Source organism: Xiphophorus maculatus, chromosome 2 (assembly GCF_002775205.1).
Source record: "Xiphophorus maculatus strain JP 163 A chromosome 2, X_maculatus-5.0-male, whole genome shotgun sequence".
Lineage (NCBI taxonomy): Eukaryota > Metazoa > Chordata > Actinopteri > Cyprinodontiformes > Poeciliidae > Xiphophorus > Xiphophorus maculatus.
In genome coordinates, this window is record NC_036444.1 from 4646889 (window position 1) to 4662701 (window position 15813).

Sequence of the window (15813 nt, forward strand, 5' to 3'; positions counted from 1 at the left end):
TAACAACGTTTTAGGCCGTTTTTTGTCGGACTGAACCATTTTCTCCATCAGGAAGAACAAAAATAAGAGATCCGGGCTGTGGTTTGGTGTTCCGGTGCTCATCTCTCCTTTTTATTGAGTAAAAACACAGATCACACTCAGACCACGTTACACTTACATATTATGTTGAAAACGCAGAGCCAAGAGAAAACACCAGACAGACATGCAGCCACCTACACAACCAGAACCAGAACCGAACAAGATAAATAAAACATACGTGTGCCACAGAGTCAAAAACCCCAACAGACACAAAAACAAGCAACAGGCCGATGGGAAACTTTGATTTAAAAGAAATTCAAAAATGTCTCAGTCCTGGATATGATTGTCTATTTTGTCCACTAGATGGCACTGTAACAACATTCAGATCGATTCCATTTTGAGTGAAAATGTGAGGGGGGAAAACCAAAGATGGCGGTAACGCACATCAGCAGAAATCAGAAGAAAAAACAAGCTAGACGGTGAAAACAAAATCAACTCCGAGCACACAGAAACTGTTAAAGTTACACACAGATAGGTTTGTCTTTCTGAGAAGATCCAGCACAGTCAGGACGGAGGTTCTCATGCAGGACACACAGGACAGGAAGACACACAGCTGGACTCTGGGACGGATAAACAGCTGTTTGATCAGAAGCTCCGGTTAGTTTCATGGGATGAGAGTTAAAATCCGTCTGTGGGATGTAGCAGCTGCAATTTGATATTAATACTTAGAAATTAACCTTATAATTTGTGAAAAATCGCTAAAACTGCAATTAAATACGATTAAATTCAGCTGGTTGGTAACCACAGTTCTGGAATAAAAGATCCGGAATCACTCCTCCTGGAAGATGTTTTATTTACCCACTAATTATTCTGGTTTTCAAAACATAATCAGGGAATATTTATTAGGAATTAATGTGACTGTCATAGAAGACAGATAAAATCACATAAATCAGCAGGGAAAAATGTCTTAAATAAAATAATCTTCCAGTGTAGCTGGTAGTTTTTTAATCACTTTTAAGGAATTATTGACTCAAAGCAAGTTTTTATATCTGGATGAAAAGCTACTTGTAAGTCAAGTTTTTTGTATTTTAAATGTACGGAGATATTTGCACTAGAAACTAGACTAAAGTTACTTGGTAAGATTTTGTGTTTTTGCAGTGTAACATCATGACTAAAGAGTTACTTCAGTGACTAATAATCACACATTGTTTATTAGGAGTGACTTCAGATCTGTTTTGAATCATTTCAAAGATCTTTAACGTCTAATCCAGGTTCCAGAGCATAAACTCTCTTTGTTGGCAGATTTTAGAGTAAATTAGATTTTAGAAACTGCTGCTTTTGAACTTCAGGGGTTGAAAACTTAAGCATCTTTCACAGCATCAACATACAAACAGGAAGTTTGTGAAACTGCTGGAAGGCGAAGTTCCTCCTCATGCATGGAGCTGCTGCTGACAGGAAGTAGAGGATGGATCGAGTCATGATCAGTCATCAGTAGCTACACCGCCGGGTGATGGACTGAGCCGGAAACAATAACTCCTCCTTCCTCCACTCTGTACAGATGGATGTGGTTCACGTGAAGAAACGAGCGCTTGGCGTTGGACCTGAACAGCTGCGGTGTTTCTGTTCTCGCCTTCTGCAGAGAGCAACATGAAGTCCGACAGCTTCCAACGTGAAGCGGACTCGCTTCTTCTGCCTCCGGACGCCGCGGCGGAAATCACTGCAGGATTTTCTGCCTCGTGTCGGGCAGCTTGAGGGCCACCAGGCCGCCGCACACCAGGGCGGCGAAGGACAGAAGGATAGGGATGGCTTTGGTGATCCCCACGAAGCTGGCGAAGATGGAGCTGCCGAGGATGGCGGCCAACTTACAGAGCGCGTTCAGCACGCCGAACGCCGTCGCCCTGCGACAAAAACACAACCGGGTCGGTACGAGGTGCTGCAGGACCAAATCTGATGGCCAGCAGGACTTCTAGGCCCCGTTCACATGGAAACAAGCGTATTTTTGTAAACGATTAAGAAGAAATGTCCATCTACAAGACAGAAAATGGTGCAGTAAATCTGCCGGGTCAATTGGTGGCGCTGTAGCACAGTCAGAGAACGACACCGAAAACACTGAACTGCAGTCAGAGTTGGGTAGTAACTAGTTACTTTTACTTATTTACATTTACTTGAGTAACTTTTTTGAAAAATGTTAGTTTTAGGACTATTTTTGCTACGCTCTACGTTTTTACTTTTACTTCAATAATTTTATTATGAAGTATTTCTACTCTTACCACCATTAGCATATTTAGCAGCGACTACATAAAGATGATTTACAGCGCTAAGACCCTCCTGGCTCTGATTGGTTATTTTTGGTCGGTGGCGGTGCATTTTTTCAGTAACTCAGGGAGAAAATGGAGGAGGAGATTGCTCCTCTTCCATTTTCTAATGGAGGAGCAAACTAAGTATTTAGTTTGTAAGCTAAATAACTTGGTCACAAAATATATTTAATGTTGTCAGAAGCGTAGCCACTGACGAAGGCGGATGAACGGTTTTCCTGTAACGGTACGTTGCTTCTCTGCCATTAGCACATTTCGCAGCAAGTACATGAGGTTGATTGACAGCGCTAAGACCAGACTCCTGGCTCTCATTGGTTGCTTTTGTGCATTTCTTTAGACAGCAAGAGTAACTCAGGGAGAAGGTGGAGGACAGACAATCTTTTCACAGATTGTCTCATAGCGATATGATGTTTTAACAAATAAGTAAAAAATATATTCGTTATAAAAGTTTCGTATTTTAGCTTTACGATACTTTAGATGTAGAGAAGAAGTTACCTTTTCGAAGTCGGGTAGAGCTCCACGGTCACCACCTCGATGCCGTTCCACGCAGCGGCGCTGACGGCGCAGAACATGCACTGCAAGGCGATGATTGCTGATTGGCTGAAGCTCAGGAACAGGAAGAAGGAGCATCCGGCAGAAATGAGCATGGAGCCACCTGAGGAGGTCAGAGGTTAACAGAGCTGTAATCTGTGAACCCTCAGTGATGATCTCGTGGATTTCTGCCGTCACCTATGATCTTGACCCTGCCGATCTTCTCCACGAACAGCGCAGAGATGATGTTGCCCGGCAACACGGCCAGGCTGCCCAGGAAGCTGACCAGGTAGATTAACACGTCGTTCTCCTCCACTGAATCCAGGTGGCAGCCATGTTTGTTGTGCTCAAACGTGGTGTTCTCCATCCGGCAGTCGATGAACTTCTCCTCCCACAGGTCTGCAGAGAGGGAGGAGGTTCAGGGGAACAGCAAGCACACAAACTCAGCACCTTAGTAGCTACGATTCCTTTAGAAATGTTTACGAATCTTTGCCTATATTCCACTAATGTAAAAAAAAAAAAACATTAAATAAGAAACATTAAAATCACACGTAAATAAGGTTGTTATTGTTTACAACTATTGTTTGCAGATAATTCAAGTTCCTATTTGTAGATTTAGTTTGAAGCAAAATAGTCAGGTTCAAGCTAAATATTTAGCTTTAGATTTAGGCTAAATATTTGGCTTGCTAACTAAATATTTAGTTGAGAGAAAAATATTTAACTTGAAGATTAATACATATTTAAATTAATAAGTAGCAAAATTTAGCTACATAAATAGCTTAATTTAAGCTACATATTTTCCTAAATATGTAGCTAAATACATGCTAAATACTTTAGCTAAATATTTAGCTTGCTAACAAAATAAGCAAAAACATTTATCTAGAAGCTAAATAATTAGCTTAGAGATAAATATTTAGCATGAATCTAAGTATTTAGCTAAATACTTAGATAAATATGTAGCAACTTTTAGCTGCATATTTAGCTAAATATGTAGCCAAATATTCAGCTAAAATAAAAACCAAATACTTTAGCTAACTAAATATTTAGTTTGGATTAAAATATTTAGTTTCAAGTCAAATAATTAGTTTTGAGTTAATTATTTAAGCTTAACATTTGTCTTCAAGTTAAACATTTAGCTTGCAAATTATAGTTTTAGCTTGAAGTTAAATAATTAGTTAGAACATCAAATGAACCCACCTGTGTTGTAGAAGACGGTGGAGAGGATGGTGCAGTTCTCGAACACCGTGTTTGTGGACCGGATGTCCTCAAAGGTGCAATTATCGAACAGGGAGTCTTTGAACGTCACTGATTTCATCTCGATGCCGATGAACCTATGAGGATGGGATGGGACACACACCAGCAGACAGACACAGGGCCTTTCTCAGTGCACAGCTCCAACTCCTGCTTTTGGGATCTCAGGTGAAACAAAGCCTCCGGGAGCGAGAGTGGAAAAGTTTTAAGATAAGATAAGATTTATTTGTCATTGTCATCAACAGATTACAACGAGATTGAGATTTGCTCGACTCGAGTTAAGATTCAGGTTATGTGTATATACATGATATACCAAAATTTTGTTGTTTAAGGAAACAGAACTTCACCCTGCGTCTAACACCTAACTACAAAACATCGAAGTAAATTAGCGTTTCAGTATTTAGCCAGAACAATTAAGTGCAATAAATGTTAGCTAAAGAGAAAAGAAAAAAACAATTTTGGTCCACCAATAGCAGATTAGCTAATCCAAAATATCCAACATACTGAGAGATTTAGCGGCTGTTGTCTTAAAAAGGTTCTGAGATACTGAATTCCTCAGTTCTTTTCTTTAACCACTCAAATCATCAGGAAACATTAGGAAAAGTCAGATCTGGATTATCTTAGTTAATATTTTAGGCATTCAATTTCAGATTTTAAAAATATGGCAGAGTATTAGGGCAATACTAAGAAAAAATAAAGTAAAATACAAAAATAAAGTCGTAAAATTATAAGAATAAAGTCATATCATCCGAATATAAACAAGAATATAGCTAAAATGAGAATAAAGTCTTAATTTTTTGAGAAGAAATTTGTAATATTACCAGAGTAAAGTCGAAATATTATCACTTTGTTTTCGTAATAGTACCAGACTATTTTTGTATAATATTATGACTTTATTTTCATATTATTGTGATGTTATTCTCAAAATATTGTGTCTTTATTCTCTTATGAGTTTATTCTCATAATATTATGATTTTATTCTTATAATTTTATGACTTTCGTCTTGGAATTTTATTTTTTTTATTTTCTTAGCATAGTCATAATACTTAACTTCCCCTTTTATCAAGAACTGTATAGTAGAAGAAAAATGCCTGTTTTTATTTTTACCTTTTTTACTTACAATCGTGATAAAATAAATTGTCTCAACTACAGTAAACAGCGTTTTATAAATCCCAGAGAACACGAGTGGAGAGCGTAACGCAGGTTGAGAAAGGCCAGATTGACTTCTATTGCTGCAGAATGAACGAACAGGCCCAGCGTGGAAACGCCAACATGTTTCATGTTCCTGCAGCATGTTGGGCTGGGAATGGTGGATTACAGGAAGTTCTGCTGTAATCCCAGTAAAGGGCCCATTCGGTCTGTTGCATTCTGCTGGAAGCATAGAAGTTTCATAATATACAGCAGTGGTACCTGCTGTATATCTGCAAAGTCTCTGATCCTTTGGTTAAAACAAACCATAGAAAAGCTGACATTACAGCAAAGGTCAAAGTTCACTATAAAAATATGAATGAGTCATGAATGTTTCAAATCAAACAGGAAGCAAAAAACAGAGCAGAAACAACAGACTGAAATTTGCTTTCAAGACATTTTAGATATGAAACTTTTCCCAGTCAACCGAGGTGACGACGTGTCAAAAATCAAGTAAATTATCACAGAATAATCCGACTTCCACTCATTTAGTAACTGCTTAATCCAAACCACTACCCGGATATTCCTAACCTTATTTAATCACATCATCTCTGTAAACCAGAGTTTCTCAGACTTTTTCCGAGGAAAACCCATTTAACAGTCAGAGACCTCCTAACTTAACTCACATTAAAACGACGTCTTAATATAAACAGCCTGGAATAAAAATGTTAGTTTCTTATGGCATTTATTCAATAAGCTACTTTTTGGTAAGCTTTACCAAACAAAAGTTCAGCAATTCATCTGAAAAACTGAAAAATATTCCTGACATGAATTCATCCAATAATATAAGTCGGGTGTGTCAAAACGTTTTGGCATGGGGGCCAAAAATGTAAAGTGGAAAGAACTACAGGGGCCACAAAACCTTAATAGCAAACACTATTTTGTTTTGTCTTAGCTGTTAAATAAAAAGTAAACTGAACACACAACAAGCAGTCAGATTTCTGTAGACAAGGTATTTTAAAATAAATTTAATTTTGTCTGATTTGAACAACAGTGGGGGATGGTTGACCTTTCATGACCTCTAGAAACATTTAACAATATCTTTAAAACGACAGCGGCACAAACAGAAACTTTTGCTGTGCAAACATTTGGCACCGATTTGAAGATGCATTTATCTGCTGGCTGGTTAATGTTCACAGTGCAGGTCTGAAGGGAGAAAGGAAATCAAATGAAGGACTTCCTGTCTGCCGTGACTTACGTGTCCCGTTTGTATTCTCCCTCTCTGTGGATCTGGTTCTTCAAGGGAAAGTCGAATCTGACGTCCACCACTCGTTCTCTGTGGAACGTCTGAACAGAAAGAAAACATCATCAATCTGTGCAGAGGTTTCTATAAAACAAAAAAAGTTTTTTAAAAAATATATTCAGATTTTAGGTCTTCACTGCAGCAGGAATTTCCTCTTTCAACCAAGAAGCTTCTGGAAACTAAACATTTGTTTTCTCTGTCAGGTTTATGATGGCTGCTTGCTCCATGTTTGGTTTTATCATGTATTTGTGCATACAGTACATTCAGTGAATATCTTAACTCATTGGTTTTACAGCCTGCTGTCATTTATTAAGATGTTTTGTTGATGCGGTTTGCACTTCAGGGCCTCTGCAGTTATGAAATTCATATTCAAAGTAAACCTGAAAGCTGCTGCAGGATTCTGTGATTTACTCAGATTTTGGGTCATTTTGTCAGGAGATAATGAAAACATGTTGGGGTTTCGGTGAAGAATATAAAAAAACATGTTTTTTATTAGGATAAGTTGCTCACCTTCACCTTGGTCTCGTACTCCTCGTACTGCAGGTGTTTGATCATGTCGGGGAACCACACAGACAGGCCGTAATAACTGGATAAAACACAACAGAGACGACCGCATGCGATTTAAAACAACACAAATTTAACTTATTTTGGGAAAATTTGGAGATAAACTAAAGGAAAACAGAATTATTTTTCTGTGTTTATAGCATAGATGCTTTTCCTTTCTTCATAAATGCGCAACTTGGAATTAAGAAAAATAATTTGCTAAGTAAAAAAAAAAACGTTTTGTTGATAAAACGTGTTTTTTCACCTGTATTGAAATTTGTTTATTTTACAAAACTGCAATAGAAACACTTTTTTCGCTTCACACGAGTCATGTGATCAACAACTGGATGTTACTACTGGTGGAGATGACGAAGAAGACGACAGGAAGTGGGAAGAGGATGATGGCGGACCATGATTTTTAATTACTATCAAGTGAGCAAATTTATTCAGATGTGATTTTAATTGTGTTAATACTTTAATCAAAACACTGCAACTGCAAAATTGTGTTTTTTCAACATCAAAACATCATAAAGTTTTGTGCTCATTTGTAAAGTAAGCTGCAGTCAGGCTGGATGTTGAATGTTGAACTCACCTGAAGGCCATGCAGAACCAGATGATGGCCATGAAGAGAGTGGCAAACCTCAGCTCTGCAGACAGCAGGGACGCAATGTTCCTCAGCACCTGCAGCACACATACCGGAGCCTGTTCATTTCACATTTACTCCACCTGGATGGTCGTCAGGTGTGAACACAGCCAAATACCAGAGGGAAGAAAAAACACAGCAAAGGTCTGAAGGGACCCAGCTTTGATCCAGTTTGTCCCATTTAAAATCGGGCAACAAAAAGAAAGTTTTTATGTATATTTACGCACCTGAAGGACTAGAATGTGCAGGAAAGGATAAAGGCAACAAAAACAATTCAGAAAATTATGACTAATTATCAGAATTCAGACTTTTATGGTGCGTTCACACCAAAAGCGTTACGTGCGTCAAAAGACGCTTCAAGTTCGACGTGTGTGCACTTTGAATGCAGACGCTTGACATTTTGCTCTACACCTGTTGTTTTGTGCATCTGGTTTACATTCAAAGTCCATGTGGAGGCGCATCAGACGCGTCAGCTCTGGCTGTTGTTTTCCATTGGATGCTTCAAACACTCCAAACGGTTCAAATCTCGCCGCGCCAGATGCTTGAGACGCACCTCCACGCTCCTCGATGCGCCTCCACATAGACTTTAAATGCAAACCAGACGCGCCTGACGCTCAAAACACTTTTGGTGTGAACACATCATAATTCTCAGAGTTTAATCTCAGATTTCTGGCTTTAATCTCATACTTTTAACCGTGTCAATCAATATCAAAATCCCAATAAATGACCAAATATTCTTAAAAGCATGTCAGTTATGTTGTTTGTACATGAAAACTGTTTCTTCCTTGTCTTAGGATTTGTAAACTTGCACTTTATCCACACTGAAAGCCTGTCAGTTAGATTTGGTGGATTTGAGTTTTAAGATTAGATTTCCTTCAAGGTGCAAGAAAAATGTAAACAATTTTGATTCTGAGGGGGAAAAAAGAAGCCAGAATTCAGATATTTTTCAAAATTTCTAAATTCTTTTTTTCCTCATCCTTTTCTGTAAGGATGTAATTAATATATTAGTAATATCTAATCAAGTCTATTTTCCGTGTCAAATAAAAGCAGATATTGAAAGATATTGTACAAATGTCGGATGAAATACTGGATCAGAGAGGTGGAAGAAGATGCTCAGCGCTCTATCAAGAGTGTCTCCTCTGTGAAATCAGTTGAAACCAGACCAGTCTGAACCAGTTTGTGTTTCGGGCGTACCAGTTTGCACAGTGTAAGCGAGCGAACGGCCCAGCGCTGCACCGGTGTTCCAGTGCCGCTCTGAATCTCGATGAGTTCGTCTTCGGCCATCTTGGGCGCCTTAATGTGAGTCACCTGGGAAACAGGAGAAAAGTAATGGGTTCACTGGAGCCTCAGACCAGAATTAAACTGGTTTAACTGGTTTCCCCTTCACCACCTGAAATGTGATTTGATGGAACATCTTCTGTTAAAGGTAAGATTAAGGAGTAAACAATTATTTTCTGAATCCAACTAATCCAAAAGTTCATTTTAATAATGCAAAAACTGTCTTTTATTCAATAAAATAGCTTTTTGTGAAAAAAAAAGCACCATAAAAAGAATGTTTTACTTTTTATTACCATCAATGTCAAGTTAAACATGGTTAAAAACAAATTTTACTGTACAGTTAAATAAAAAAAACTAATTTTGTCAAATTTTCTAAGATTCTAACTGAAAAGAAGAAAATGAAAGTGTGCAATAAATATTGAATAAGTGAATATTATTTTAGCTTTAAAATTACAATGAAAACCTTATAAGCACAAGAATGGCTATGCATTTAAATGCATAAATGCAAAGCTCTTATTAACGTCCCCTGCATGTGCAGATCCACTCAAACACAAATACAGAAAATGCACCTCTTTCTTTTTAAGCCAGAAGAAAAAAGCATCTAAATCCTAAAAATACATCACGTTGATGTACGAACGTGTCAGGAACGGCGAGCCGCTCCTTTTATTTGTCAGGTAAAAACTGGGACAGCAGGAATGCGCATGAATCTATTTTGAGTCGGAAACATGTGCTTTGCTTTAAAAAATAAACAGCTATATCTTTTGGTTCCTAATATTTGTAAAACAATCTCCTGATTATCTGATTCTGCACCTGCTTGTGATTTTCTGTTGATGATTTTAATGAACTCACAGTGAAGACTTTCTCCGGTTTCCCTTTGGCTCTCCAGTTGGTGTCATGAACCTGCTTCAGGATCATCCACGCCTCATCGTGTTTGGCATGCTGCTCCACACACACACACACACACGCATACACACACACACACACACGCATACACACCGTCTATCAGTATATCAGGAAAATTTCAGGACGATGTTTAATCCACCAAACTACGACCGAGACACATTATTTCATCAAAAATCTGAGTGAATTGTTTTACATTTTTACAACAAACTTCAGAAACACAAAATCTTACCAAATGTTTGTTTTGTCTATTTTCCAGTGTAAATATCTTAGTACACTTGAAATAAGACAAAACTAACTTACAAGTAAATTTTCAGGATGATGTAGGAGTTTGTTTTAAGCCAATAATTTCTTAATATTGATGAAAAAGTACTGGTTCCGAAAATGTCTTGCTATATTTTATATTTTTGGGGGCTCTAGGTTGAGGCTTTTTACAAAAATACATCTTTTTACAAACAATGATGTATTATGGCCATTGTAAAAAAAAAAAAAAAAGAATTCTGACTTTAATCTCAGAATTCTTTTTTTTTTCCGGTGGCCCTAATCCTCTTCCGTACAATGATGTATTATGGCCATTGTAAAAAAAAAAAAAAAATTAAAAAAAAGCAGGAGTAAATTTTTGCCTAAATAAATAAAAATATTAAATTATCTTAAAAAAAAACAGATTTTTTTCAAGAAAAGATTTGGAAACTTCTAAGTTCCAAATGTCCAACATTTTTGACTTTTGAAAAAAAAAATGTCCATGTTTTTTCTCAAAAGTTCTGAGATTAATCTAAAAATGTCTGAGTTTTTTTTCCAGCTAATTTGTAACTTTTACAAACTCAGGAATTTTCTGATTTCAGAGATTAATGTAAATTTCTGAGATTTGTGGTGGAAACGTACTCTTTTTTTAATCTACGGTGGCCTTAATATGTCATCGTACTGTCCACCCGGAAAGAAGCACAGTATATTTTTTTAACCAATTAAAAAATATATATATCTCCAGAGGTTGAACTGAAATGAAACTCTTACATTTCCATAATTATTTTTAAATCTGAGATTTTTAGTGGAAATTTACTCAGTTTATTAGCAGCTGAGTAGTATTTTTTCGAAACATGTTGCTTCATATTAGCATCGTCTGCCAGGTTCGCAGTTTCTTGGTGCAATTTAAGTTCAGTTTTGTTAAGTTTTGTTGTGAAGTAAGACTTTCTGTTTATTAATACTTCAAATTTATTAAAGCTGATCGAGTCTAACAAAATTTTGTAAAAATGTAAAACTAGAGCGCACTTTGCTGTCAAAACATAGTGATTGGTGTCAACAGCAAACGTCTGTAGGTATAAAGTCTAAAAGCAAACAGAAAAAAGCAAACTCTTCGTGAACTGTGGAGGAAATGACATTAAAACCCAGCAGAAACTCCTCACAGAAACCACAGAAACATGATTTAAAAACTACTTTGAGAGTTTTAATGCAGCTCCTATTAAAGCAACATCCATCAAAGCTGCCTGAAGGCAGCAGCTGCAGTAAAGTCATATACATAATAAGCTCCCAGCAGGTGCAACCGCGGGGTCTCACCTCCAGCAGGAAGCGGGGACTCTCAGGCATGAAGGTGAGTCCAACCAGAGACGTGACGGCCGGAAGAGCTGCGATGATGACGAAGACCCGCCAGCTGTGGAACTGGAGCTCTGTGCCCATACTGAACCCCCACCCTGCTCAAACACACAACGATGTTGAGGATGACGGCCAATCAGAGAACACCTCTACACTGCAAAAACACAAACTCTTACCAAGTATTTCTGGTCTAGTTTCTAGTGCAAATATCTTAGTTTTTGCAGTTGTTTTTTTAGCTGAACAGAAACACGTTTTTCGCATCACATCATGTGATCGTCATGAACTGGATGTTACTACTGGCAGAAATGACAAAGACGACGACAGGAAGTAAAATACTGTTTGTTAACGACTTGTCGTGTGAACAAACTTATTCACGTGATTTAAATTGAGTTTCTTATTCAATGGAAACACAGCAATTGTGAAATAAAACAAGATAAAATGGAAAATACAGCTGAAAAACAACTGCAAACACTTTTTAATGGAAAATGTGAGTTTTTTAAAAATTGTCAATGGAAACGCAGCTCATGGCAAAATATCTCACTTATAGCATGGGAAAGTGCTCTAAGTAAAATAATCTGACATTGAAACTGATGTGTTTTTTTTTTTTTTACCAATATTAACAAATTATTGACATAAAACAATCTCTATCTTGCTGAAAAGCTACTTGTAAGATAGTTTTGTCTTATTTCAAGTATAATGAGACGGAAAATACTTGGTAAGAGTTTGTGTTTTTGCAATGTATACATACAATACAGATAATTTAATAGGAACAAAGTAAGTCATGGTCATCTTATTATAAAGTCCTGAGCATGGATTCGTACCGTATCTCGGGATGATTCCCCAGGCGGTGAATGAGGCGTAAATCCCACCGAACATCCAGAACATGCACAGCCAGGACAGATGCTCCCCTCTCTTATCCGTCTGCAGGAACTCGGAGAAGTAAGAGTAGACGATGGGCACCGTGCCGCCGATGCTGACAGCATCAACAGAAAACACAGACAATAAAATACTGTCAGGAAAGGGATTTAACTGGAGAAATGCAGTACTGGTAGCAGGAAGGAAAACAGAAAGAAATTAGGTATAAATCAAGTTAGATGTAAAAAAAGAAAGACAAATTCAAGGTGAGGATTCTGTAGTTGTTTTCTTTAAGATATTCTATGTAACCAAGATAATGTAAAGATGTGTTTCTGACTCTTCTGTGTCAGAACCTTATGTTATCTGTCAGATTCAGCAGGCAAACTGTGCATGCCTGAGTGGCTCTGCAGACGGTTTTTACTGTTCAGCTCAGTTTGTGACCTTGTTTTTCAGTCCCAGCGGATCACAGTTATTCTGAGAGCAACTCTGCTGCATCACTGCAACCCAACACCGACTCGGCTGCAGCTGCATGCACAAAGCTCAGCTCTCATTGCTTTCACAAAAGAACAGAAAATTCTTTAAATTGTGTATCTTTTTCAACTATGCACTGCAAAAACACAAACTCTTACCAAGTATTTTTGTCTAGTTTCAAGTGCAAATAGCTTAGTACACTTGAAATTAGACAAAACTAACTTAAAAGTAACTTTTTCAGCAAGATGTAGAAGCTTGCTTTAGGTCAATAATTCTTCAATATTTATGAAAAGTACTAGTTACATTGGAAAAGTACTAGTTACATTGAAAAGTACTGGTTACATTGGCAGATTATTTCATTAACAAAACATTTTTTCCATCTGTCATTGGAGCAAAAACGTTTAAACCAATATTAAGTGATTATTGACTCTAAACATCTCCTGAAAAGTTACTTATGAGCAGGGGTGGAAATTAAAAACTTTCTCTACCAGCCACAGTGGCTGGTTTTACCGGCCACTCAGACATTTCACCAGCCACTGATTTTTCTATTTCGATTACAAACCACACCTGTACAAGCAAATTATATAAAATATAAGATTTATTCTTAACTATCAACACCGATTTACTGACAATAAGTTTGCCATACATATGTACGTATGCAGATTAATTTAACATAGCAAAGCATGGACACCTTAACAGAGGTGTAAAGCAATAAGTTCACTTGAAGTAATTCAGTGATTCCTGAGAAGAGGGACAAAACAGGTCCTATGGATAAAGCACAAAATTTGAATAAAATATACACAAAATATAATTTTTTCTAATATCTGACTAAACTAACCTGGGCCATGTGAGCAACAACAATGTATGTTTTCCTGGTGTTTGCTGAATATTTTGTACTTTAAACTTTGTAGTAGGTGGATGGTGTCTGTAAAATCCCTTCTCCTGGACCAGAACTCAATACATTATAATTGTTTAAATCAATTAAAGGAATACTAAGATAATATATTATGACAATTAAGTATAAGTATTCAAATAAATAATTATAAAAGTATCAATAAATTGAATTAAAAATTATTTTTATATATTTTACAACTCCATTGAAATTTGTCCCAAGTTTTTGGGACCTCCACTGGGGTTGCTAGGTAACAGGCTGAGCTCCACTGAGGTTGCTAGGTAACAGGTAGTGGCTGCTAATTTGTGACGTTACTTTCAGAAGGTTTTAGAAACGGCTCATTTTCCAGACACCAGAAAACGTTAGCTTATTGCCATAAAACCTCTGGGTGGTTTTTTAAAGCGTTTGTCTGTTTTTAGAAGAAGTAGAGACATAAATGGAAGCACTAAAGCGATACGTCTTCTTTAAATAAAGGTGATAGAGACATTAAACGTAACAGAATGATAGTTTAGTTACCCAATCCCAGAAAGCAGCCTGAAGAAGAGGAAGAAGCCGTAGCCACCAGCAAACGATGACAGGAAGGCAAAGATGCAGTTTATGCCTAAAGCTAAAATCAGACAGCGCCGACGGCCGGTTTTATCAGCCAGACCGCCCCAGAGGAACGCTCCGACCATCATGCTCAGGAAGACCACCAGACCTGCACAGAAACACACACATTAAAGGCTGTTAAATGTAGTTATTTTTGTCTTGTTTTATGTCTGATCATCTGGTGCAGAAACTGATGCTTCGCATCAAACTGCCTCAGAAAAACCAGCCTGAAATAACTCTATCCATTAAAAACAGAGTAGGGTAATAACAAGTTACATTTACCCAATTACATTTATTTGAGTAACTTTTCTGGAAGAAAAAAAACGTAGGTAAGGTACATATATGGGACATTTTCATCAACAAGACAGTTCAAAGTGCTGTACATGAATTAGAAGGAAATACAAACAAAACAAAAAAGAAAGACAAAAAGCTAAAGTACTAAATTAAATATTGGTTCCCCATGTTTAATAAAAATAAGAATAAGTAGTTGATAATTTATATACTAATATATGTTTCTCTGGATTCAGGATGTATAAAACTAAATGTTGGTTCTCTATGAGTTTTCTTCTGGGTGGGTGAGTAAAGTAACAGGAGTTTAGGAATATTTTACTACACTGTATTTTTCACTTTTACTTTAGTCATTTTATTATGAAGTATTTCTTGTCTTACTTAAGTAAAATTTCTGGATTTTCTACCCACTGAATGAAGAACAAACATGTTTTAGCCAAAAACTCGCCAGACACAGACACACCTGCAGTTTCTGCTATGAAACTGATTTGGAAAAATGTTATTTTGCCTGAATTTGTTACTTATATGGATTATTATCTTTGTCTTTAAAATCCCAACATTTCCACTTAACTTTATATTTTAATCTGTCTGATTATGTCATTTTTAAATATTAAATGATTGATAATTTGATCTGTTGCTCAGTATGCTTTCTACCAAATACTTTCTTGAGTAATTTGTTGGATGGCTACTTTTTACTTGTACTTGAGTAAAAACATGTTGAAGCAGTAATATTCTTACTTACATAAAAGAGTCCCTCTCTGCCCCCCCTGGTTAAATACGAAGTGCTCTAACAGAACTTACAAATGAACTCGACCCAGTTCAATACCATTATTCATCTCGTCAGACGGTGAGGCTGATTCGACCCATCAAGTCTGAGTCACGTTTGCTCGCTCAGCTCTTTCTGAAATCTCCAGACCTGTCTGCCAAGAATAAACCCGATCGATGCCAGAAACCAGCTGGTGGACGACGTTTCGTCAGATGGTGGCGCAACAGGGGGCAACAGACGCTGTGAGTCAGCGCGCGAATCCCAGGTTATGAAACCCCGTTCTTTATGTATTTGTTTTTTAGGAGACTCTGCACGGCTCCTTTCAAGGTCACCATCGATCGGTCCGCTGCTGAGTCAGAGCAGAAACACAGAAGGAGGTGGAATCGGCTCTGGATCGAAGCGCTGGAAGGTGGGCGGACGGAGGAGGCATGGGACAGACGAGCAAGAAGGAGATCA

At 37.4% G+C, this 15813-nt stretch overlaps 1 protein-coding gene across 1 annotated transcript in view; it reads right to left on the bottom strand.

Annotated features, from left to right (window-relative positions):
* Positions 1-82: 82 nt before the first annotated feature.
* Positions 83-15813, bottom strand: part of LOC102233466 (synaptic vesicle glycoprotein 2B-like) — a 28336-nt gene continuing 12605 nt past the window's right edge. The window contains exons 4-15 of the mRNA XM_005795805.2: positions 14232-14412; positions 12319-12470; positions 11462-11595; positions 9860-9949; positions 8927-9040; positions 7682-7770; positions 7057-7132; positions 6502-6590; positions 4062-4195; positions 3063-3263; positions 2829-2988; positions 83-1916 (exon numbers count right to left, since the gene is read on the bottom strand). Coding sequence (XP_005795862.1) covers positions 1733-1916; positions 2829-2988; positions 3063-3263; positions 4062-4195; positions 6502-6590; positions 7057-7132; positions 7682-7770; positions 8927-9040; positions 9860-9949; positions 11462-11595; positions 12319-12470; positions 14232-14412 — 1604 coding nt within the window. The 3' untranslated portion in view covers positions 83-1732. The remainder of the gene's footprint in view (positions 1917-2828; positions 2989-3062; positions 3264-4061; positions 4196-6501; positions 6591-7056; positions 7133-7681; positions 7771-8926; positions 9041-9859; positions 9950-11461; positions 11596-12318; positions 12471-14231; positions 14413-15813) is intronic.